We start from the raw sequence: 26,728 nt of genomic DNA, 5'->3' as shown, positions 1-26,728 counted from the left end.
GGGTACACCCTGGACAAGTCGCCAGGTCATCACAGGGCTGACACATAGACACAGACAACCATTCACACTCACATTCACACCTATGGTCAATTTAGAGTCACCAGTTAACCTAACCTGCATGTCTTTGGACTGTGGGGGAAACTAGAGCACCCGGAGGAAACCCACGCGGACACGGGGAGAACATGCAAACTCCACACAGAAAGGCCCTCGCCGGCCACGGGGCTCGAACCCGGACCTTCTTGCTGTGAGGTGACAGTGCTAACCACTACACCACCATGCCGCCCGGAGGCCAAGCTATACTGTTGATTTATTGCACAACATGCGCCATTAGGCATGGTGGTGTAGTGGTGAGCACTGTGTGAATGGTTGTGTCTCTGTGTCAGCCCTGTGATGACCTGGCGACTTGTCCAGGGTGAACCCCGCATCACACCCATAGTCAGCTGGGATAGGCTCCAGCCCGCCCGCGACCCTGTGGAGCAGGATAAGCGGCTACAGATAATGGATGGATGGATGGATGGATGGATGGATATGCCATTAGCCTTATAATTACACAGCGTGTCCATGAGATCCAGAACATTACATTACGATGCAGAGCACAATGTAAGAGGAATATCAAGTGTTTCATATTTCAAGTTTTTTCAAGGCATTTTTGGCATTTCATCAGAAATAATCCCCAACATGTTAAACGAGAACACGAATGTAAAACATTCTCAGAGAAATCCAGCCCGTTCAGCCACTGCCATGGCAGTTGGATAGATGCCCGGTTCATTAAATAAAAGTCACTTTTGTCATATGACATGTTAAAAGATTGTATCCAAACTGTAGCCAGGTCAAGAAAAGGGCATCCCCAATATATTTCTGCCCATTAATGCTCACCCCACCCCTTAGTATTTCCTAGAGTTTGGTGACAAGAATGATCACGAATCTGCATAAGTGAATTTATATATAAATGTGTGGTGATGAAGACCGGTTGATGGAATAAAAGTCAGTTTTCTGATATTAGATGTTGACAGTTTGTCACCAAACTGTTGCCAGGTCAAGAAAAGGACATTCCGAATATATCTGCACCCATTAATGTGCGTCCTACGCCTTCGTATTTCCTGGAGTTTGGCGACAAGCATTTTTGAAAGTGAAATATATAGCCCTCATGGGGGCCTCTAAATATGTAAACTTATCCTTGTGCATTTTTATATTTGAGAGCAGAAATGTGTTCTGATGGATGAATATATTCCTGATTAGACTGTAATACCACAGTGCAGCCCCCAGGGACAGCAGGAGCAGGGACAGCAGCTGCTCACAGCACCCTGTGTGTAGAACTGTTTTTAGGCCGGACGGTTTCTGTTTTTAAAAACCGTGTGTGTGTGTGTGTGTGTGTGTGTGTGTGTGTATGGACTTGTCTGTGGCCCTCAGTGTGTGATACAGATCTGAAAATGAGGGATTGCACAACCAGCACTTACCATAAACAGAGAGACAGACAAAGAGAGAGAGAGAGACAGCTTCTTTTTTTTTCAGATTTCCTGTGTGCTCTCAGACTCTGACTCATAGCATCAAACTTCTTCCTCGTTTCTCATTCTCTGTGAGCATGTGTGTGTGGTGTATGTGTGGTGTGTGTGTGGGGGAGGAGATGGATGAAGAACCTGGTCAGTAGAGGGTATATAAGGGTTTGTAGATGGAGGTGGTGGTGATGGCTGACGGTTCGAGGTGTGTAGTAATCAGTTTAATTGAGTGGTAATGGAGCGACTCGGTCTATCTCGGTGTGTGTTGAGCTGCGCACTGCTGCTCGTCTATACTTCCTTCTTTATAGGCCTTCATGGTGAGTAACACACACACACTCACACACTTCCTTATGTTCACAATACCGTTATACAAATCTTACAGCATATTATGACATATCACTTTCAATCAGGTTTAATAATGTCGAGATTATTAAAGTATTGGGTGATGTTAAAAATTAAAAAATGAAGCACCTTGAGCAATTTAAATGTTAATCTAGGAAAAAGTTTATTTGTTTGTTTGTTTGTATATTGAGCTACATGTACATCCAGTCAAAACTTCCATCGTGCTTTTGATAATCGACAGGCAGATGTTTACCAAGTTAGATTAATTAGAACTGAAATACTTCTTCAATAACAGCACGTACACAAGTGTTTTCTTTCTGTTGTACAACAGCAATTTACCAACGATTACTATTTTTTCTATTTATTAAAGAATGTCACTTTTTATCTGTTTATAGTTGCGTTTAATGTCTGCAAAACAAGTTCCATCCGTTTTATCCGTTTATCATTACATTTAATATTTTTGGAATGGCTGTGAAGCAAGGGAGTTCCTGTTCTCATGTATGTTATAGCAGCTATAAACAGTCGTTCCCTCACCAGACTCACTTTATTCTCTCTCTCTCTCTCTCTCTCTCTCTCTCTCCTGAAGTGAAAATCTTCATTTTGGACTTCAATAATCTTCTTTTCCATGAACATTTCTCTTCCTCTGTTAATTCTGAGTCTTTGTTTCTCATTCTTCCTGTAAACGACCTTGGGATTGTGAAAGGCACTATAGACATTTAACTTTATTTTTAAAATGATAAAATATAAATCCCAACTTGTTCCATCATGTTCCTGAGAAGCTGTAGAGAAGAAGTGCAAACTCGTCTTCTGTCCTGAAGACGTCAGAAAGCTTACAGCTCCAGCTTCACCTCTGACTGACACAGCACTGACACTGGAGACTCCTTCCACATTTCTCTTTACTTTAGAAAACTTTAAGGATAATTTTTAATCTGTTTACGTGGCGTGTCTGCTGTACAGGGTGCACGACCAGGATTTGGATCCCAAACACAGTCGTCGCTTCCGCTGACAAAATAAAATAAAAGGGAGTGAAAAATATTGATTGTACTAGTATTTATTATATATTTATTATAGACAGTGTTTATTCTGTCCACATTCACTGGATATGAGCAATCGTGTGCTCTGATTGGCTACTCTACTACTAGGATATCAGCTCATATACCGTGAGTAGAGAAAAACAAAATGGCGGCACGTGTTGCTGAAGCAACCGAGGATGAAATACAAACTCTACTTGAAAATAAAACCCCCAAAAAATACCAAAAAAGCAACAAAATACGGAATAAAAGTATTTGATGGTAAGAACGTATCTTTATTTTTTTTTCAAGAATTATTATTATCGCATTTTTCACAAATTCTTCTTCTTCTCTTCTTCTTCTTTTGGCTGCTCCAGATTAGGGGTCACCATAGCGGATCTTTCGTCTCCATTGCTCCCTGTCTTCCGCATCCTTCTCTACCACACCTGCCACTTTCATGTCCTCTCTCACCACATCCATGTATCTCCTCTTTGGCCTTCCTCGTTTTCGTTTGCCTGGCAGCTCCATCCTCAACATTCTCCTTCCAACATGCTCTGCATCTCTTCTCAGGATGTGCCCGTACCATCTCAGTCTTATCTCTCTTAGCTTAATTCCCAAGCTCTCCACATGTGCTGTCCCTCTGATGTGCTCGTTCCTTATCCTGTCCAACCTCCCATCGCAAACCTTAACATCCTCAACTCCGCCACCTCCAACTTTGCCTCCTGTCTCTTCGTTAAGGGTCCGGTCTGCAATCCATACACCACAGCTGGTCTCACTACTCTCTTATACATCTTACCTTTCACTTTTGCTGGGACTTTCCGATCACAAATGACTCCCGAAATCCTTCTCCAACTGCTCCACCCTGCCTGCACTCTCTCTCTCACCTCACTATCGCAGCCCCCATTTTCCTGCACAGTTGACCCCAGGATTTTTCACAAATTGCTCCTGTCATTTCACCGGTTTATTTACATTCTAAGCGGAAATGATTTTGCCGGACATTTTGTATAAAGTTTTTTTTATTTATTGAATTTGTTAAAAAATAAATAAATAAATAAAAATGCTCTGTTTCTCAAAATCCAGTGAATGTGGTTCGAATAAAACAGTTATTCCACTCAATCTCGGTGCTACGCGCCTCATCGGCTCTCAGCTCACGTACGACTCAATTTTGTGGAATAACTCTTAATTATACATTTCTTATAAACAGTGTTTATGTGAGTTGCTTTTTTCGTGTTCTGGGAATTTTCTGTACTTTTTTTATCTCCTTCTTTTCCCTTCACTATCTTTCAGGTGGATTTTTAATAGATCTGTTCTTTCTGTAGATCTACTTGCTAGTTCGGTAATAACTGAATCCCTTTGCGCGTGAGAGAGATTTTGTGGACATAGTCCTGGATCCTGTCTCATGACCTTTGATCTTCTCCCTCTCGGGGTCTCTTTCTCGTTAAGGCCCTGTACCTGCTCTCTGTACAGACTCCTCACAATCTTAATGAGCTTTTCATGTGTTAGCTGCTCTGCTGAAGCTCACTTCGCTGGGTTATGATGACTAAAAACACTGTCTGTTACGCGAACTATTAATAAAATGCTAACTAGCTGCACTGAACCAAATCCTGCTCCTTTATCAGCTTGTTATGAACGACAGCTAATCACTTGTTAGCGAGCTAGATTGTGTTTTTGCACCATACTTGCTGTTTTTGCACTTCATGCTCTCCTGTTTACTTTAGGCAACTCTTCAGCGTTTCTCTTTCAGCCTTCCCTCTGTGCGCTCCATGTGCTTCTGCAATCCTGATTTTAGTTTTGGTTTCTGAATCGGCGAAAGCCACTGACTGCTCTCTGTAGCGACGTTATTTATACGATAGATTAGCACACCAGAGATACACAAACCACTTTTGTTTTTGAGGTTGGGGACAGGGGTGGGGGAGGGGCAGGAAGCAGGCAGATAAGCATAAACTACAGGCAGATATGCAGAACTTATCATAGCAGTTATTATGTATATTTATTTAATAGCAACAAGGAGCAAAATTCAAACCAAAATCAATTTATTTCTGAGGCTTTTGGAGGCCCCACATCCATCTTAATTAACATCTCGCTCTGTCTCTGTCCCTCAGCAAGTCCAGTCCCTCGGGCTCCGTTCGTTCTGCACAACCTTTGTAAGTTCTGTGATGTGAAGGCGAGTGAGTGTAACAGCACTGAGGCCCCCTGTAAGGTCGACTGCAACATCACGTCCATCTGTGAGCACAGCAGTGAGGTCTGCGCTAGTGCATGGTATGCACACACATACGAGTCATTTCACAAATTAAAAAAATACAGTAATCTAAATTGCTGTTTGAAAAACCTCACACTTGGACGGCAGATTGTAATGTCCTCCATCTCTACACGTGTTGCAATAAATGGAACAGTTTCTACATACTGTACATAAACTTATTATTATTATTATTATTATTATTTTATTAAGGCGCAGAGACGGCGAGAACATAACCGTGGAAACGGTGTGTCACGACCCACTGAAGCCATTTCACGGCGTGATGCTGAACGACTTCAGCAGCAGGAAGTGTGTGCTGAAGCAGTACAAACAGCTTGGGCCCAACTTCTACATCTGCTCCTGCAGCCAAGAGGACGAGTGTAACGAAGAGCTCTTTTTCTCCACAGGTAAACTGGTCCGAGTTCGGTTCACTTCAACAAGACAAAGTGACTGATCTCCGTTTGGTTTAGAAACAATCTGCTAAAATGTATTTCACTTTAACAACATGAACAGTGGATCTTGTTTCAGCTTCCTCATCATTGGGTTAATCAATCAATCAATCAATGAGTTGATGATACATATATATTTAGTCACTGCCGATGGTAAAAGCGGAGCACTTGATGAGTTTATGAGCAAAATACTTGCAACCTGAATAGAATTTTACAGCATATGAGTGAACCATCGAATTTTGTCGTGCTTTTCACCTCAGTAAATCACTGCATTGTCTTGTGACAGCAATAATGAGAGACACATCGCAGTTACGATACATCTTTATTCCTTTCTTTGACACCGTGTGCCATGCACCAGAAACAACACCAGCAAATTTATTATGGTGTGACTCTGCTGGGTGCCTGGGGGACAGCAGTGAACCAGCACTTTCACTTTACATCGCTACTGTAGAGTTACCATCCATTATTTTTTTCGCGGTGCGGTTTCCATCAAATCCTGTGCTCTGATTGACTGGCGAGCGGGTCCATATCCTACGATATGGACCCCGGTTACGGACCTCTGGCGAGTCGCTTGTTCACAACAAACAACATAGTAGCATTTTTTATCAACATTTATCTTTTTTTATAAGATTTATTTATAAGATTATCAAAAACCTTATAAATGTTTGCCAGCATTTCTCAGGAGAATAGCATTAATTTTGCAGCATGGATAGCGATAACGACAGTGTTCACAGCGAAAGCGAGTTTTACTACCCTGAGGAAGAAGAAATAAAAGAAAACATTTCAGGAGAAAGCTAAAAACTTGTAACTGTTGCTAACGCCACGCAAAAACATGGCTGAATCCTGAATGACTCCTATTTGTATAAATAGGGGACTACATAGGCGGCAAAATGTAGTTTTTTTCCTGCCATGGAAGTGCACTTGTATACCGAGGAGGAAGCCATTTGCATTACGGCTGTGAATGAGGATTCAAAATGGCGGCTCAGCTTGATTTTCCCTTTTGGGCGCTCTCGTTTTCTGTTAGAATTTGGTAAAGAAAAAAAAATATATTATTTACCAGCTTAAGGTCGGTCCGTATGGTGAAATACCGTGACCTCGGCCTTGAATACTGACCTCGGCCCAGAGGCCTCGCTCAGTACTTTCAAGACCTCGGTCACAATATTTCACAATACAGACCTCCCAGCTGGTAAATTATATATATATATATATATATATATATATATATATATATATATATATCACACTCCATACATCAAACAGCTGTCTGATTTCATCTCTCAGCACCATGAGGACTAATCCCCATGCACCTTTTCCTGATTAGAGCTCAATCACAGTGCAGACATTTATATAAGGACTCTGAGTAACACACAGACTTTGTGAAAGCCTTGTATTTTGTGTCACTTTTCTGGTTTTGACCCTGTTTGTGTTTTTGGACTGTGAGTATTGTATCCCTCTGATCTCGTGTCTGGGCCTCACTCCACCACTGCCTAGTTTTCCACTCATTTTGGATGTTTGTGAGTGTGTTTTCAATGAAACTCTTCCTGCACTTACATCCATCTATCGCCCTTACATGACACAAACTGTCACCTGTCCAACAAGCGAGTGGACTAACAAAACTGTTTTAACTAGTTTTATATGAAACTGTCATGAATATTTTCTGTACATGATGTTAGTAAATAATCCCACATAATTTTTTTTAAAATAAGCGCTGGATAAAAACCCATCTATCTGATGTAAATAAAGTTCGTTGCCCGGTGGTCAAGTGTTTGAGACGCATTGCCTTGCACTTGTGGTCGGGTTCCCTGTTGTGGGACACATTCCTCTGTATGGTCACAAAAGCCATCAAACATGATGTTGATACATTACCATATTCTCTTAAGTATGGCACTCCACTCTGTCCAGTGCACAAGGAGCTCTGATAATCTCATCTCATCATCTCTAGCCGCTTTATCCTGTTCTACAGGGTCGCAGGCAAGCTGGAGCCTATCCCAGCTGACTACGGGAAAAAGGCGGGGTACACCCTGGACAAGTCGCCAGGTCATCACAGGGCTGACACATAGACACAGACAACCATTCACACTCACATTCACACCTACGCTCAATTTAGAGTCACCAGTTAACCTAACCTGCATGTCTTTGGACTGTGGGGGAAACCGGAGCACCCGGAGGAAACCCACGGGGAGAACATGCAAACTCCACACAGAAAGGCCCTCGCCGGCCACGGGGCTCGAACCCGGACCTTCTTGCTGTGAGGCAACAGCGCTAACCACTACACCACCATGCCTCCAGCTCTGATAATAATAATAATAATAATAATAATAATGTTAAGTTTTAAAGCAACTTTCAAAAACACAACATTTGCTTTAAAAAGCAATCAAAGGAACAAAAATGAGGCCAGATGTTAAGAATTACAGACAGGAGGACAAAATTTCTCAATCGGGCCCCTCATTCACATGCACTCCTGTATAGCTCTAATACCAACACAGTGCAGTTCTAATGAACTCATGGCCATTAGTCTTATCATGACACAGATGGAGTCTCGGCCACATTCACACTGCGCGTAAAAGAGGCCAAATCTGATTTCTTTTTTTCCCTATGTGACTCAGAGTTTGGTTTTTGTTTTCATAACAGCGTGAACGCAGAATCTGATCTTTTCAATTCTGATTTGGGCCACTATCATATGTCCTCCTAAATCTGATCAAACTCAAAGTTCCTCCCGTGTCAGGACCTGGTCTTCCCAGGCAGTCTCCCGTCCCAGTACTAACCAGGCCCTTAAGGTGCATTGGGCGGCGCCGATCTCCGCTTCTATAGCTCTCGGCCTCTCGTCTATACAGTTAGGGTTACAGTCAGGGACGGGTCCTCTGGTAACTGCAAGAGTTTGACTCCCCACTCATATCTGTATTGCAGCGTGCCTTGCCAGACGGCAGTCAGTGCCATTTTTATGATGGTCTTTGGTATGATCTGACCGCAAGTAGAACTCATGATCTCACGATCGAGAGGCGGACACGCTAACCACTAGGCCAGCTCTCAGTATGCTGACTCCAATACAGGTCTGATATTTGGAACACGACCCCAGTCTGAACAGTCCCATAGGAATTCATGAGACTTTTACATCACTTTCGATTGACATTCATCTTATTTCTGTGCTGGCGGGGGCTCAGTTGGTGCTACTGGAAAGGAAATGAAGAAGAAGAAGAAAAAGAAGACGTTGAATACAAAGCTGTGATGAATATCATCACTCGAGGGACAGTTGTCAGGTTTCCACTGCAGTTTGGCACAAAATAGAAGTGAAATTTTAAACATTTCAGCAAAACACAATTCTGAAGGTTTTGTGTTTCCACGTGATGTTCTGTGATTAAAGTTGGGTTTCTTCTCTCGCCATAGATCTTACAGAGCGCTCTCTTTTTGCTCTTCAGGTCATATCGTGACTTAAATGCAAAAAAAGAAATGTTTCCATTCCTATTGTGTGAAATAACACTTTTTAGTGAATCGTCTGAAAAAACACCTCATGAGTGTACAATCATTTTTGCGATATTTGAGAGTTTTGAGGGGTTTTTTAAGTTCACTTATTCCCATTTCTTGTTTTATAAGTTCGCGGTTTCAGATTCCTCATCAAGCAGATTAATGGAGAGACAGCTCGTGAGGTGTTGGATGGAGACATAGTCAAAACTAGCTTTTGACATCCTGAAATTTAGTTTGAATTCTGCTTCAGTGATGTGATTAACATTACAGTTGCACCACTCGTGACTGATTCTGCATCCAAACACCCCTCCATACAGACACGGCAGCCATCGCTCCACAAAAAAAAAAAAAAACAGAAATAAAAACCTGGCTCTCTTTCTCCTCATCCTCGTAATCATCTGCATGCAAAATCACTCATTTAAACAACACATCGAATAAACGGACCATGAAATATTAACGCAGAATTCAATGGCATCTGTTTCTTCAGATCTGAGCAATAATTCAGAATTGAGCAAGAAAGCTTGTAGTGTGAACCGGGCCCGGCGCGATGGGCGGGCCTTTGGGGGCCGGGCCCGCCCATTTAGTCATGTGGGCCCACCCTAGTGTGGGCCCGCCCGCCCTGTCATAGGCTAGGGCCAACAGCTTAACACAATATTTAAAATAAATAAATAAATAAATCGCAGGCTACTACAATTAAACGCTTTTTTTTAAAAAGGGCATAATATTAAAGAAAAAGTCCTTAATTTAAAATGTGTATACATGACACACTGTTTTCTTAACGTTTCGGCCTGCGCCCATCTCGTCAGCCCTGCGCTGTCATGCACTTGGCGTTTGATTTGCAAACTAAGCACTGGAGGTAAGAAACTGGTTTTGACGTTTCAGTTAACCTACAAAACACATCTGTATTAAAGATTAATGTTGTCATGCTTCACAAAACTAGATTTGAGACATAAAACTTTTAATGCGCATGGTTTCACTTAGAAGGGATTCAGTGACTGCAGTTAGGCTTTGTGCAGGGAGGATGAGTGTGGTACGGGGGTATGAGTGTGATGTAATCTTCTGTTGCGCACTCTTAATTGTAAATATCAATCTTAATTTGCTGTCAACATTGATCACAATCATCTGTTTGCGCATTCAGTGTTGGGTATTCGGAACGAGTTTATAACATGACTCGTGCGCAAACGGAATACTGCCAATATTCCGTATGAAACGGAATATTCCCTGCAAATGCGCTCAGTGACGGACAATATATAGCAGCGGAACAGGGTGTCTGAAGACCTCAAAATACACCATTTTAGAGTGTATTTTTCAAAAATTTCTTTCGGGGGAGCATGCCCCCGGACGCCCCTAGTAAAATTGGGTTCGCCGATGCGTGCCCACCCCCAGCCAGTGCAATGCCCAGCTACTAGACCGCTTCTGTCGCCCGGTCTGGTGTGAACGCTGAATCATTTCCAGCTCCAGCGCTACACAGTAAAAATCATAGTGTCAATTTTACTCTTTAAGAGTTGAATTTAACACTCTGTCAGATAACATTTGGTCCCACTCAAAATCAGTGTAAAATTTACTCTATAGCCAGTGTAAGATTTTTAGAGTTAATTTTACTCTATTTTGTGTCAAAATTAACAATGAGGTGTGTAAAAATATTTAACACTATAGATAGTGTAAGATTTTCAGAGTTAATCTGACTCTATATTGTATTTTTGCGGGGAATCATTACCCTGCAGAGTAGATTTTGTTGTTGTGTGCAAGTGGGAATTAACTCTCACTTTTGACACTACCATTTAGACGATTTTACTCTGCATAGTGTTATAACTACTCTATCCAGAGGAAAATAGGTTTACACTGCAATATTGACACTCCATTTTTTACTGTGTACAGACCCATCCAGGCAATACTCAGTTTTGCATACGTATATTTAATATGACTATAAAGTTCAAAAGGTCAACCCCTCCCCTCCCCACCCTGCCCCATTCTCAAGAGTTACATTAATCAAAGTGTTGGTCAAATTGTACGCAGAACTGAAATACTATATTAAGTATTTGCCTGCTAACGATGATGATGATGATGATGATACTGTATAAACACAGACTTATCCTGGTGATGAATGCCCCTTTAGACTTTGCTGCCCTCTAGGTGTTATCTACATAAAACTCTCTGATAAGCAACTGAGGTTCTGATCCAAGCTGTATTTGAGTTCATACTCTGGCCTTAAATTTAAAAGAAAATTGATAGAATTAGAAAAATACAACATTTTAAGCCTAAAGCAACTTTCGTTTTATCTAACATAGAGCACCTTTGTCTAAAAACATACATTTAATAATACAGCGTGTTTCAAAAAATTTGACATCATTCCACAATCTAATAACTTTGGCAATTTTCATTCAATTGACCTCAAATTTTAACAGCATGTGTGGAAACAGGTCAAAATTGTATGTTTAATGTTTTTTTGCTTTTATCTTTTTAGGTATAGAAATGTCATTCACTGTTAAAGAAAAGGCGTTTTGTGTGTTAGCGTACACTCGAACACAGTCGAACAGGACTACACGGCGTGCATTTATGAGAAAATTCTCTAAAAATGCACCAACTGCAATGCAGATTTGGACATGGCACAAAAAGTTCAAAGAGGAAGGCTGTCTGTGAGGGCAAAAGGATCTGGACAACCACCAGGATCTGGCACGAATATTGAAAATTTGTGAAATCGTTCATGGAATCCACATACCTTTGAATTTCTTGTTCAAATTTTGAAGAATAAATCTTATATTGCTCAACATTAAGCCTGTTCAGTTTAATCTGCCTCGACTATGTAGTTTCTGGAATATTTACATCTCAAATAATATAAATTTTTTTTTGAAACACCCTGTATAATAACATTATAAAGGCAGTGCAGCAGTGTTTTCTGTTTTTTTGTTTTGCTTTATTTTTAAATCTCATTAAGTTAACATGCTCACATTACTGAACGGTTAAGCTAGCTAAAATTTTATATGCTAGTGTGCCGAACTCCTTGCTTTTGCCACATTCAGCTTCGCCTGCCATACCTGGTGGCGCTTTTTCACTTTTTTTTTGCCAGAAATTTAGCTATTATCTCTCTTTTTCCTTTCATTTTCTTGTTCTCTTTTTACTACGGCTTTTCTTTTTGGAGCCCCTGATTGCTGATGAATCGGCATTTTGACTTCGCAGTCATGTGCAGTCGGTGCTTTGACCGCACCGTTTTCACAGTATCAGTGGGGGTTGGGTATCAGACGCCAAGTCAAAATCTGTTTTCAACACAAAACTTTATGAAAATACATAGTAATTGTACTGTCAGTGACATACAGCGCCTTGCAAAAGTATTCATACCCCTTGAACTTTTTCACATTTTTCCACCTTACAACCACGAACTTAAAAGTTTTTTACTGAGATTTTATGTGATAGACCAACACAGAGTAGCACATAATTGTGAAGTGAAACGAAAATGATAAATGGTCTTCAAAATTTTAAACAAATAAAAATCTGAAAAATGTGATGTGCATTAGTATTCAGCCCCCTGTACTCTGATACCTCTAAATACAATCCAGTGCAATCAATTGCCTTCAGAAGTCATCTAATTAGTTAATAGAGTCCTACTGTGTGTAATTTACTCTCAGCATAAATACACTTGTTCTGTGAAGGCCTCAGTGGTTTGTTAGAGAACACTGAAGAACAAACAGCATCATGAAGACCAAAGAACTCACCAGACAGGTCAGGGATAAAGTTCTGGAGAAGTTTAAAGCAGGGTTAGGTTATAAAAAAAATATCTCAAGCTCTGAACATCTCAAGAAGCATTGTTCAATCCATCATTCAAAAATGGAAAAAGTATGGCACAACTGCAAACCTACCAAGACATGGCCGTCCACCTAAACTGACAGAGCGAGCAAGGAGAGCACTGGTCAGAGAAGCAGCCAAGAGGCCCATGATCACGCTGGAGGAGCTGCAGAAATCCACAGCTCAGGTGGGAGAATCTGTGCACAGGACAACTATAAGTCGTACACTCCATAAATCTGGCCTTTTTGGAAGAGTGGCAAGAAGAAAGCCATTGTTGAAAGACAGGCATAAGAAGCCATGTAGGGGACACAGCAAACATGTGGAAGAAGGTGCTTTGGTCAGATGAGACCAAAGTTGAACTTTTTGGCCTAAATGCAAAGCGCTATGTGTGGCGGAAAACTAACACTGCTCATCACCCTGCACACACCATCCCCACTGTGAAACATGGTGGTGGCAGCATCATGCTATGGGGATGCTTTTCTTCAGCAGGGACAGGGAAGCTGGTCAGAGTTGATGGGAAGATGGATGGAGCTAAATACAGGGCAATCCTGGAAGAAAACCTGTTGGAGGCTGCAAAAGACTTGAGACTGGGAAGGAGATTCACCTTCCAGCAAGACAATGACCCTAACCATACAGCCAGAGCTACAATGGAATGGTTTAGATCAAAGAATATTCATGTGTTAGAATGGCCCAGTCAAAGTCCAGACCTAAATCCCATTGAGCATCTGTGGCAAGACTTGAAAAGTGCTGTTCACAGACGCTCTCCATCCAATCTGGCTGAGCTTGAGCTATTTTGCAAAGAAGAATGGGCAAAAATTTCAGTGTCTAGATGTGCAAAGCTGGTAGAGACATACCACAAAAGACTTGCAGCTGTAATTGCAGCAAAAGGTGGCTCTGCAAAGTATTGATGCAGGGGGGCTGAATTGAATTGCACTGGATTGTATTTAGAGGTATCAGAGTACAGGGGGCTGAATACTAATGCACATCACATTTTTCAGATTTTTATTTGTTTAAAATTTTGAAGACCATTTATCATTTTCATTTCACTTCACAATTATGTGCTACTCTGTGTTGGTCTATCACATAAAATCTCAGTAAAAAAACTTTTAAGTTCATGGTTGTAAGGTGGAAAAATGTGAAAAAGTTCAAGGGGTATGAATACTTTTGCAAGGCACTGTATGTCACTGACAGTACAATTAGTATGTATTTTCATAAAGTTTTGTGTTGAAAACAGATTTTGACTTGGCGTCTGATACCCAACCCCCACTGATGCTTATGTTTAATGTTTAAGGGATATTTAAGATTTCTGCATTCTAAGTAGCCAAGGGGTTTTTTTGTTCCAGCTGAACGTTCAGTGTATTTCACTCTCCTGTTATCAGTAGTAAGGCTCCCTGTTGTCCACTGTTGTTTTCACAGTGTCTCATTTGCATTTCTGATCAATTACCTTACCCTGAGCACAATAATTAACACTTTTTTGTTTTGCAGCAGAGACACCACGGACAACACCCCCAGTGATGACCATTGTCCTCGTGGTCCTCGTTCCTGTCGCCGTTCTTGCTGTCATGCTCATGTCGTTGATTTATTTCTGCCACATTCACATACACCATTCCTCCAAACTGAAGCCTGAGTTCAGCGACACACATTCCATACTCACCACCAAACACGAACACGCTGACAGCGTCTCAAACTGGCTCAATCACAACACGGAGCTTCTGCCCGTCCATCTGGATGAACTGGTGGGAAAAGGACGCTTCGCTGAAGTGCACCGCGCTCGACTCGGCCAAAAGACCAGTGAAAACGGGGTATTTCAGACGGTCGCAGTTAAAATCTTCCCAGTGGAGGAGTTCCTGTCCTGGAAGACGGAGCGTGAGATCTTCCTCGACGCAGAGCTCTGTCACGACAACATCGTCCACTTCCTGGCGGCGGAGAAACACACTGTGGAGCGACAGCTGTGGCTGATCATGGCCTATCACATTCAAGGAAACCTGCGAGACTACCTCCGAGCCCACCAACTGGACTGGGCGGAGCTCTGCAAGATGGGTGGTGATGTTGTAAGGGGTGTGGCTCACCTGCACAGTGATCAGAATGCAGTAGGTGGAGTCAAAGCACCAATTGCTCACCGAGACTTGAAGAGTGACAACGTGCTGGTAAAAGACGACGGGAGCTGCTGCATCTGTGACTTCGGCCTCAGCATCCGACTCGACAGCAACATGAGCACGGAGGAGCTCGCGAACAGAGGACAGGTGAGACCTACCCATCCCCCCCACCCCTCACACAAGATAATAATAATAATAATAATAATAATAATAATAATAATATTTCCTCATTTCATTTGTTCCATTTTTCTTTTTCATCCTTCACTTCCTTTAACTATATTTTTATAAATTTAGATTTTCCTTGGATTAAATGTTACTTTAGATGAAACTGTGCTCCTAATTTTTACCCCTAATTTCAGCTCAATCTTTCACAGAAATGAAATTTTCTGAAGAGGTTGTTTTTTTTAATTAACAGGACAAATTAATCTACATTTGACTTCAAGAATGTGTTTCCAATTGAAAGATTTAAAAACATTATAAGGATTACAGGAGCTGTACAATACACGATACTATTATTTTCATTTTATTTATTTTTGTATGACACGTTTACCTGTGCTCAGGTGGGCACGGCGAGGTACATGGCCCCCGAGCTGCTGGAGTCCAGACTGAACCTAGACAACATCGAGTCCTTCAAACAGGCAGATGTTTACTCCATGGCTCTCGTGCTGTGGGAGATCACGTCCAGGTGCACTGCCATCGGAGGTACTGCGGTTATGCTAACATGCTAATTCACAGGTTATCGTGTTAGCATTTTCGAATCACATCAATGTTAGCATGGATTTACAAAGTTAAGCTCTAGACTGTACAACAAACCTCAGCGGTGATCATTCTGTAATTAAGTGTGAGATTGGATTAGCGTTCTGTATAAATCACCACAGAGATAAAAATGGGTAGCAGATTAGAAATGTGACCTTCACTGAACTTCAGCATATAAATGGTGTGATGGAGCATGCTAAGCTAGCTTTGTAGCTAATATTATACTGTGAACATTAGTTAGTCAACATAGCTGTTCAAGAATTAAAAATAAAAAGCTAACATCTACTCACTCACTACAAATAACTCATCTCATTATCTGTAGCCGCTTTATCCTGTCCTACAGGGTCGCAGGCAAGCTGGAGCCTATCCCAGCTGACTACGGGCGAAAGGCGGGGTACACCCTGGACAAGTCGCCAGGTCATCACAGGGCTGACGCATAGACACAGACAACCATTCACACTCACATTCACACCTACGGTCAATTTAGAGTCACCAGTTAACCTAACCTGCATGTCTTTGGACTGTGGGGGAAACCGGAGCACCCAGAGGAAACCCATGCGGACACAGGGAGAGCATGCAAACTCCACACAGAAAGGCCCTCGCCGGCCCCGGGGCTCGAACCCAGGACCTTCTTGCTGTGAGGTGACAGTGCTAACCACTCCACCACCATGCCGCCCTACTACAAATAACTGATTTAAGTAATTTAGTTTTGTGGCAGCTAGTTCTTAGCATGCTAGTTATTTTATCAGCGGTTTAGTTAGCTGTGATTGTTTGCTCACATTCCACATTCTTGTGTTTTTTATTTCACAACTAAAATTCTGCAGCTTGTACTTTGTAATACTTTCGATCAGAGTGTTATGATAGACTTGTAGCCATGAGATGGTATTCTGACACATTTAGCAATGCTAACTGTGTGTGTGTGTGTAGAGGTGAGAGAATATGAGCCACCATTCGGAAAGTTGAATCAGCCATGTATCGAGAGCATGAAGGACACTGTGATCAGAGACCGAGAGCGACCAGAGATACTGTCCAGCTGGAGGACACACCCGGTAATCATGCAAACTTTACTAAGCTAAGGTTGCATGCTAGTACCTAAACACAGCTGTGTGCTAATGTTAGCCAAGTTTCAGGTACCGTAACTGTGTGGTGTCACATAGCTACTGCTAGAGAGATAACATTAATGTTACCTAAGCAGTAGCTAGTTAGTGTATTGTATTATGCTAATTCTCCATCATTCTGTGTGTGTGTGTGTGTGTGTGTGTGTGTGTGTGTGTGTGTGTGTGTGATTTCAGGGTGTGAAGATGGTGTGCAAGATGATTGAAGAATGTTGGGATGAGGACCCCGAGGCTCGTCTGACAGCTCCATGTGTATCGGAGAGATTCAATAAGTTCAGCGATCCATTGTTCGAGGATAAAACAACCAGCCTCCCTGAGACAGAGGCGGAGCTATTACATTTAAAGCTGTGAAATGTGCTTATGTCCGCAGAGTTGAATTTTGAGTTTGTGCTTCAGACGAAAATCATCTGTATAAAACCACAAGTATTTTTTTTTAACTTTAAAGTTTATGTACTGTGAATAACAAGACAATGTAATAATAAAGCACATGAAGCTAATCTGCTAATCATGACTCAAAAATTGTTTTAGCAATTTCTCTTTGAGGATTAATAAAGTTATCTATCTCTCTATCTCTCAGCTTCCTGGTGCTGTTTGTGGAAATTTCTTTAACTTTTCAAATAAGCTACATAACACACTAGCTAGCTGGCTTTGATGTTTCTGCATTGTTTGCTAACTAATTTTATTCTCCTTGGCTGTGAGCTAGTGAGAGTTCTCGTGTTAATATTACAACCCCGATTCCAAAAAAGTTGGGACAAAGTACAAATTGTAAATAAAAACGGAATGCAATAATTTACAAATCTCAAAAACTGATATTGTATTCACAATAGAACATAGACAACATATCAAATGTCGAAAGTGAGACATTTTGAAATTTCATGCCAAATATTGGCTCATTTGAAATTTCATGACAGCAACACATCTCATAAAAGTTGGGACAGGGGCAATAAGAGGCTGGAAAAGTTAAAGGTACAAAAAAGGAACAGCTGGAGGACCAAATTGCAACTCATTAGGTCAATTAGCAATAGGTCATTAACATGACTGGGTATAAAAAGAGCATCTTGGAGTGGCAGCTGCTCTCAGAAGTAAAGATGGGAAGAGGATCACCAATCCCCCTAATTCTGCGCCGACAAATAGTGGAGCAATATCAGAAAGGAGTTCGACAGTGTAAAATTGCAAAGAGTTTGAACATATCATCATCTACAGTGCATAATATCATCAAAAGATTCAGAGAATCTGGAAGAATCTCTGTGCGTAAGGGTCAAGGCCGGAAAACCATACTGGGTGCCCGTGATCTTCGGGCCCTTAGACGGCACTGCATCACATACAGGCATGCTTCTGTATTGGAAATCACAAAATGGGCTCAGGAATATTTCCAGAGAACATTATCTGTGAACACAATTCACCGTGCCATCCGCCATTGCCAGCTAAAACTCTATAGTTCAAAGAAGAAGCCGTATCTAAACATGATCCAGAAGTGCAGACGTCTTCTCTGGGCCAAGGCTCATTTAAAATGGACTGTGGCAAAGTGGAAAACTGTTCTGTGGTCAGACGAATCAAAATTTGAAGTTCTTTATGGAAATCAGGGACGCTGTGTCATTCGGACTAAAGAGGAGAAGGACGACCCAAGTTGTTATCAGCGCTCAGTTCAGAAGCCTGCATCTCTGATGGTATGGGGTTGCATTAGTGCGTGTGGCATGGGCAGCTTACACATCTGGAAAGACACCATCAATGCTGAAAGGTATATCCAGGTTCTAGAGCGACATATGCTCCCATCCAGACGACGTCTCTTTCAGGGAAGACCTTGCATTTTCCAACATGACAATGCCAAACCACATACTGCATCAATTACAGGTTTACAATTCCGGGTACTGAACTGGCCAGCCTGCAGTCCAGATCTTTCACCCATAGAAAACATTTGGCACATCATAACACGGAAGATACGACAAAAAAGACCTAAGACAGTTGAGCAACTAGAATCCTACATTAGACAAGAATGGGTTAACATTCCTATCCCTAAACTTGAGCAACTTGTCTCCTCAGTCCCCAGACGTTTACAGACTGTTGTAAAGAGAAAAGGGGATGTCTCACAGTGGGAAACATGGCCTTGTCCCAACTTTTTTGAGATGTGTTGTTGTCATGAAATTTAAAATCACCTAATGTTTCTCTTTAAATGATATTTTCTCAGTTTAAACATTTGATATGTCATCTATGTTCTATTCTGAATAAAATATGGAATTTTGAAACTTCCACATCATTGCATTCCATTTTTATTTACAATTTGTACTTTATCCCAACTTTTTTGGAATCGGGGTTGTAGATTTGGATGGTTTTAGTCTTATCTTGTTTGGAAATGTCACCAATCTTCTGTTATTTTGGACCAAGCACACAAAAAAGAAATCAGAACTCAGCAGTAATGATTTTCTTCCATGAAATTAATATCACAAAGATAATTAGTCTAATTCCATAGGCTCGTGAGATATATACAGATAAATTAATCATTTTGCCTCAAATTAGCTACCTTGTGTTGGTGTTGTAGTCAAGAACACCTAAAGATCACTACCTAGTGCTGTTTAGGACTTCTCATCTCATCTCATTATCTCTAGCCGCTTTATCCTGTTCTACAGGGTCGCAGGCAAGCTGGAGCCTATCCCAGCTGACTACAGGCAAAAGGCGGGGTTCACCCTGGACAAGTCGCCAGGTCATCACAGGGCTGACACATAGACACAGACAACCATTCACACTCACATTAACAGCTACGCTCAATTTAGAGTCACCAGTTAACCTAACCTGCATGTCTTTGGACTGTGGGGGAAACCGGAGCACCCGGAGGAAACCCACGCGGACACGGGGAGAACATGCAAACTCTGCACAGAAAGGCCCTCGCCGGCCACGGGGCTCAAACCCGGACCTTCTTGCTGTGAGGCGACAGCACTAACCACTGCACCACCGTGCCGCTTTTTTAGGATTTGTATTTAACTTTTTTATTCTAACAAGCTAATTTGGGTGGAATTTCTAATTAGCTAGCTAGCGTCATAGATTTACGCAAATGTGTACTAATAATCTTATTCTGTGATTAGCGAGCCTTTTGATGGTAATGGTAGATCTAGATAGCTTTGTTTCAATGTTTGGAAAATTTCTCTGTTAGCTAGTTAGCTTGTTCACCAATATATCACCTATATCATGTATTAGCCAGCTAGTTAGAAGATTTTTGCACACTTAGGGATCAAAAAAAAGTTTTCCATTCGTCTGAGCTGTGAAAGTGTCACTGTGGAAAATATGCAAGATGTAATGTGAAGGATGAAGATTAAAAAATAATGTATTTGTATGAATTTTCTTTAATATCAGCCACTTATTATTAAGCTGGTTCTGTTTGGGTAAATTTCACTTTAGCTACATAATTTAGTGGATTTTTTTCTTCTGAATGTTTGCTAACTAGTTTGTTTGTTTGTGTTTTGTTTTGTTTTTTTGCTCGCTAAATTTTTCAGGTTATTGTTAGCTATACAGTCATGTGAAAAAGAAAGTATACCCTCTTCCAGTTACATGGTTTTACCAATCAAGACATAACAAAAAAATCATCTGATCCTTGCCAGGTCCTAGAATTATGCAAATCTAACCTCAGATGTAAAGCAACACACAAAAGATTCCACCATGTCATTATTTATTTAACAAAAATTAAGTGAAAATGCAGAATCCATGTGTGGAAAAAGTAAGTACACCCCATGATTCAATAGCTTGTGCATCAATCGTTTTCTGTATGATTTTATCAGTCTCTCACATTGTAGTGGAGAAATTTTGGCTCACTCTTCTTTACAACATTGCTTCAGTTCATTCATGTTTGAGGGCATTTGTTTATGCACTGCTCTCTTAAGGTCTCACCACAGCATTTCAATTGGGTTGAGGTCTGGACTTTGACTTGGCCTTTCCAACACATTGATTCTTTTCTTTTTCAGCCATTCTGCTGTAGATTTGCTGGTGTGCTTGGGATCATTGTCCTGTTGCATTATTTAATTGCGGCCAAGCTTTAGCTGTTGGACAGATGGCCTCACGTTTGCCTCTAGAATACTTTGGTATACAGAGGAGTTCATGGTTGACTCAATGACTGCAGGGTGCCCAGGCCCTGTGCTGCAAAACAAGCCCAAATCATCACCCCTCCACCACCATGTTTGATGGCTGGTATGAGGTGTTTGTGCTGATATGCTGTGTTTGGTTTTCACCAAACATTTCCACTTTGGTCTCATCTGTCCAAAGGACATTGTTCCAGAAGGCTTGTGGCTTGTTCAGATACATCTTTGCAAACCTCAGCCGTGCTGCCATGTTCTTTTTAGATAAAAGAGGCTTTCTTCTGCCAACCCTTTCAAACAAGCCATACTTGCGCAGTCTTTTTCTAATTGTCCTGTCATGAACTTTATCATTTAACATGCTAACTGTGGCCTGTAGAGGCCTAGATTCTTGGGGGGTTTGCAGTTTCTCTGAGCATTGCACGGTCTGACCTTGGAGTAAATTTGCTGGGACGTCCACTCCTGGGAAGAATGAAAACTGTCTTGAATGTTTTCCACTTCTGAATAATCTTTCTCACAGTAGAATGATGGATTTCAAATTGTTTGGAAATGGTCTTATAACCCGTCCCAGACTGATGTGCAGCAACACTTGCTTCTTTAAGACCATTGCTGCTGTCTTTCCTCCTTGGCATTGTGTTAACATACACTTGAGTGCTCCAGACCAGCAAACTGCCAAAACTTCTGCTTTTTAAGAGGTGGCTACACTGGCTGATGATCCACTAATCAGATTCATTTGATCAGCAACATCTGGCTGCCTTCATAATTTTTATGGAAGCAGTAAGGGTGTACTTAATTTTTCACACACTGCTACTGCATTTTTGGCTTACTTTGTGTTAAATAAATAATGACAGGATGAATACGTCATGTGTTATTGGTGTTCTGATGTTGTATTTGCCTAATTTTAAGACCTGGTAAGGACCAGATGATTTTTTTATTATGTCCTGACACTTAAAACCTAGACTTGAAAGAGGGTGTACTTTCTTTTCCACATGACTGTAGTTAACATTTGCTTTTTTTTTCAACATTAGCTCAAACAAAATAAGCTTAATATTCTCTACATTTATCTCGCTCATTTTTGTTTAATAATGTTCTCTAAGATGAGACAGACGATTTCCACCCACTTTAATATTAAATATAAAAAGTGTTTCCTCTTGTCTGAGGTGTAAAAGTGTCCGTGTGGAAATGAAATGAAAACGGAGGAAACCATGCTGGTTTTACTGATGAAGGAAAAGACCGTGTGTTTAAAGAAAACACAATAAAAATATCTATACAAAAAGAAAAATGATATCAGGGTTACGGTTATGTTTATCTGTATAATTATCTTAGTGATATGAATTCTGGTTCTTCTCAGTGTCAGATCATTTGACTCCTCTCACCATAAAGCACAACTTTATTCATCACACACACACGTAAGCAAGGAGCACACACACATACCCAGAGCAGTGGGCAGTCATTTCTTTTCTCAACCAAATGGAGCTTGTGATGTTTTGATCTGTGATTATTCTCCTTATATCTGAAACTGTCTCACAAACTCTGACTCTAATCGCTGTAAACGATCTTCACCATGCAGCAGTGCAGCAGGTCCTCTGGTGCCCCTTTTCCACCAAAGCAGTTCCAGGGCTGGTTCGGGGCCAGTGCTTAGTTTGGAACCGGGTTTTCTGTTTCCACTGACAAAGAACTGGCTCTGGGGCCAGAAAAACCGGTTCCAGGCTAGCACCAACTCTCTGCTGGGCCGGAGGAAAGAACTGCTTACGCCAGCGGGGGGGCGGAGTTGTTAAGACCAACAACAATAACAAGACCGCAAAAGATCGCCATTTTTAAGCGACGAGAAGCAGCAGCTGTACAAATGCGAAGTCATCCATTATTATTGTTGTTGTTGTTGCTGCTGCTGCTTCTTCCGTGTTGTTTTTGCTTCGATATTCGCGCCAAGGTTTATGCAAACGTAGTGATGTAACTGATGTATACAGCGACGTAATGACGTATTCAGCGATGTAATGACGTGGCTCCCCTTAGCACCGCGAGCTATGGAAAAGCAAACTGGTTCTCAACTGGCTCGCAAGTTGAACGAGTTGTGAACCAGCACCAGCACTGGCCCCGAACCAGCCCTGGAACTGATTTGGTGGAAAAGGGGTATGTGTCATACTGATTCGTTCACAAAACTTAGTCAAATCCATTACTCACCATTCAAACTGCTCAGACGCTGTAAAGACATTTACATTGAAGCATTTTTATTATATTACACTTCAAGACTAACAGCTTGGCCGACGTTCACAAACAAAATGAAAAACAAGGGAAAACCCTAACCCTAGCTTACTGATTCAAAGAATTGACTCTGTTACAAATGACACATTATGACTATATCTTCCATCCAGTGCACACAGGGAGTAAATCTAATGTCCTCCTACAGTGGCATGCAAAAGTTTGGGCACCCTTACTGAAAATGTCTGTTACTGTGAATAGTTAAGTGAGCAGAAGATGAACTGATCACCAAAAGCCATAAAGGTAAAGATGACACATTTCTTTCCAGCGTTTTCTGCAGGATTTGTGTATTATTTTTGTTTTGTACAACTGGAGAGTGAAAAAAGAAAAGGAACACCATGCGAAAGTTTGGGCACCCCGATACATTTGAGTTCTCAGGTAACTTTTACCAAGGTTTCAGACCTTAATTAGCTTATTGAGCTGTGGCTTGTTCAAATTCTTCATTAGGAAAGGTCAGATGATGCAGATTTCAAAGCTGTATAAATTCTCTGACTCCTCAAACGTCCCTAAAATCAACAGCCATGGGCTCCTCTAAGTAACTCCCTCGCATTCTCATCTCATCTCATCTCATTATCTCTAGCCGCTTTATCCTTCTACAGGGTCGCAGGCAAGCTGGAGCCTATCCCAGCTGACTACGGGCGAGAGCGGGGTACACCCTGGACAAGTCGCCAGGTCATCACAGGGCTGACACATAGACACAGACAACCATTCACACTCACACCTACGGTCAATTTAGAGTCACCAGTTAACCTAACCTGCATGTCTTTGGACTGTGGGGGAAACCGGAGCACCCGGAGGAAACCCACGCAGACACGGGGAGAACATGCAAACTCCACACAGAAAGGCCCTCGCCGGCCCCGGGGCTCGAACCCAGGACCTTCTTGCTGTGAGGCGACAGCGCTAACCACTACACCACCGTGCCGCCCCCTCACATTCTGAATAATAAAATAATTGATGCTCACAAAGCAGGAGAAGGCTACAAGAACGTAGCTGTTGGGGTCAAATTTTATTATATGTAGATTATGATCAGAATATGAATCAGAATCAGTAGGTTGAATAAGGATACAGATATATGTAGGTATATGTAAGTTTAGTGAAATAGTAATTCTTAGCTTATTCTGTGTCAAAATTTAGTTTGAAATGACCTTAGGTCCGGCTGGACATTGTTTGGGAACATTTTGTTTATGAATGTGTATTTTGAACAGAGAAGTGTCTGAAGGACTGTTTTAGTGTCAGATCGACTCATACCCACTTTGAAATAGTAGAATTAAAGTTCATGATCATGCTTATTCATTCAGTTGAATCTTAGGTCATGGCTTCATAAAGGCTATGAAATATACTGAAATATATTGAAATATACTATGGTAATGATTAATGTTAGTTTTATAGATCCCGTAATTAATGAATGCATTCCGTGATTAATGTTAGTTTCATAGTTCTAGATTAGTTTCATAATTATAATTAAGATCTTATGATTCTAAGGATTTTTAGTTTAAGAGCATTAACCTAATTTAGTTATAAGTTTAATCCTGTTAGTGGTTTAATTGTTCTCTCTCTTTCAGACATATTCTCATTGTTCTTGTGGTTAAGTTGTTCTTATTTTTTTATGTTTATTCTCTTATAACATTCATTATTAAGAGCATACTGTTATTTGTTATTTTACTTATGTTGATGGAATCAAGATAATCAAGATGTAATTTACTGACTGACCACACATTCATGTGTTAAGAATTATTCATGTTAATTATTAAGAATTAGTAAGATCCTTTCTGTGCAAACTAGTGTTTTTTTACCTTCTTCGTAGGCAAGACATTATCTATGTTTAACATTCCAAACTATTCCACGAAGAATCAGACATAATATTGATTATAAGCCAAAATTCTGATATCTATCTGTACCTTACTGTCAGCAAAAATATGTTATTATATTATTATGATTGATTCAAGATCATTACACACTTCTACATAGACACACACCCATAGACACACACACACACACACACACACACACACACAAAACATAAACATAGCAACACTATAAGACATTCCCACAAATGTTTTCATTCTGACGAAGCGAGCGAATAAACTGAGAAACACGTGTTCTCCTGTCCGTTTCTGAGCGATTGACTCGTCCTCGGGCCCGAAGGGAAGGCATCAGCACGAAGGAATCGGGGTCTCTTTCTGGGTGAACCCAACAATTTGGTGTCAGAAGTGCGATACTGCCAACCAGGTGAGTAAATTTAATTTTAATTTATAATTTGATTGGTTATTGATTGGTTGACCGCCTGGTTGGTAGTAATTTCAAAAAAATAGAGACCCATAAATTCAGGTTGGTAATCCTCGTGTGGAGGCACGGGATGTAAGGACCCTCGTAGACTTTTTAGAGATTAGATTAGACCTTTTAGACTCTTGTTTACGGGACGAGACGGGGCTAGTAGAGCCACGGGATTGGGCTGGTAAACCTCGTAATTTTTTATTTACGGGACGGTGAGCCTCGTGAAGACGCTCCAAAGGGGAGAACTGTCACGAGAAGAGCGCGCTTTTAATCTTTGATTCCTTCGTGCGGCCATGGGGGGCAGTTGTGGTAGTAAAGAGGTACTCAGACCCGATTCTGAAGACACTCCACGGGATTAGATGAATCGATGTGATTTGGGATTCTATACTGCTCCTTGGCTGGACCTTTTAGCCGATTGGTCCACGAAACAATTTCAGTCTCGGTTAATTTATCCTCGTGCAGGGACTTTTAGACCAGAGTATCTCGTTTCGGCACACAAACAGATATATGAAGGATTTGGCAACCCAGAATGGGATTATGATTACATGACCAAAGGTTATTTAGAGTGGATTAGAATGAAGCCAATTTGGGATCATTTTCATAGAATTAAAGAGACGAAAGAACAAAAGAATTCAATACCACATCCCAAGCGTAATGCAGAGGTGAAACCTGCTTTATTTAGATCCCTAGCCTCTGCTCCTCCGCTGGTACTCGAGGAAACAAGAAACATTCCTGTAGATACACTGGCGAACGCTTCATGTCCCGCTGATAACGTTCCTAGCGTATCTCATAACACAGGCGCTAGAAGAAAAACTGTAATGAGCAGAAGAAACGAGACAAACGAATCTAATACGGATTCTGACGATGAAATAAACACAGCTTGTGTGTGGGCGCGAAGAGGAAGAGGATTTAAGATCAATCCGCCTTCAGCATCAGAATTAAAAGACATTATCAAGTTATTGCCTTTGATAAACAACCCAATCAATTTCGTAGACATGCTCGTAAGAATGTGCAGGCACAAACAAATGGTTGGTGCAGATTATCGTTTTCTCATGCATGCTGTTCTCAGTGATAAATATGATGAAGATGCATTACTAGCCGCGGTGCCTTGCTTGAAGCCGGAAAATGACGAATATGCCGTGATGGAGGTGAAAGAGGAAGAAAATGGTCAGACCACGACCAAACAAGTAATGAAGTTTTACTGGAAAGATACTGATAGAGCTATGAGAGAATTAAGGGAACAATTGACGCGTTATCTGCTCTCACGAAGACAGGCTAGCCGTGATCTTTCACAGGTTACTAATTGTAAACAGGAGAAGGCTGAACTCACTTCCAAGTTTTTGACACGCTTTAGCGAGACGTGGACTTGTTTGGGAAATATGCCACTGAACCAGC

The 26,728-nt window shown here is 41.2% G+C and overlaps 1 protein-coding gene across 1 annotated transcript; it reads left to right on the top strand.

The window, feature by feature from the left end:
• Positions 1–1,523: 1,523 nt before the first annotated feature.
• tgfbr2a (transforming growth factor beta receptor 2a) lies at positions 1,524–17,311 on the top strand. Its single transcript, XM_060915478.1, has 7 exons — positions 1,524–1,813; positions 4,951–5,107; positions 5,298–5,491; positions 14,261–15,018; positions 15,432–15,573; positions 16,555–16,676; positions 16,920–17,311. The coding sequence occupies exons 1-7, from the start codon at positions 1,732–1,734 to the stop codon at positions 17,091–17,093; spliced, it is 1,629 nt and encodes a 542-aa protein (XP_060771461.1). The 5' UTR covers positions 1,524–1,731; the 3' UTR covers positions 17,094–17,311.
• The last annotated feature ends 9,417 nt before the right edge of the window (positions 17,312–26,728 follow it).

This window comes from Neoarius graeffei, chromosome 2 (assembly GCF_027579695.1).
Source record: "Neoarius graeffei isolate fNeoGra1 chromosome 2, fNeoGra1.pri, whole genome shotgun sequence".
In the NCBI taxonomy this organism is placed as follows: domain Eukaryota; kingdom Metazoa; phylum Chordata; class Actinopteri; order Siluriformes; family Ariidae; genus Neoarius; species Neoarius graeffei.
The sequence above is the reverse complement of the archived record's forward strand: the minus strand, read 5'-3'. Positions and strand labels throughout refer to the sequence as shown.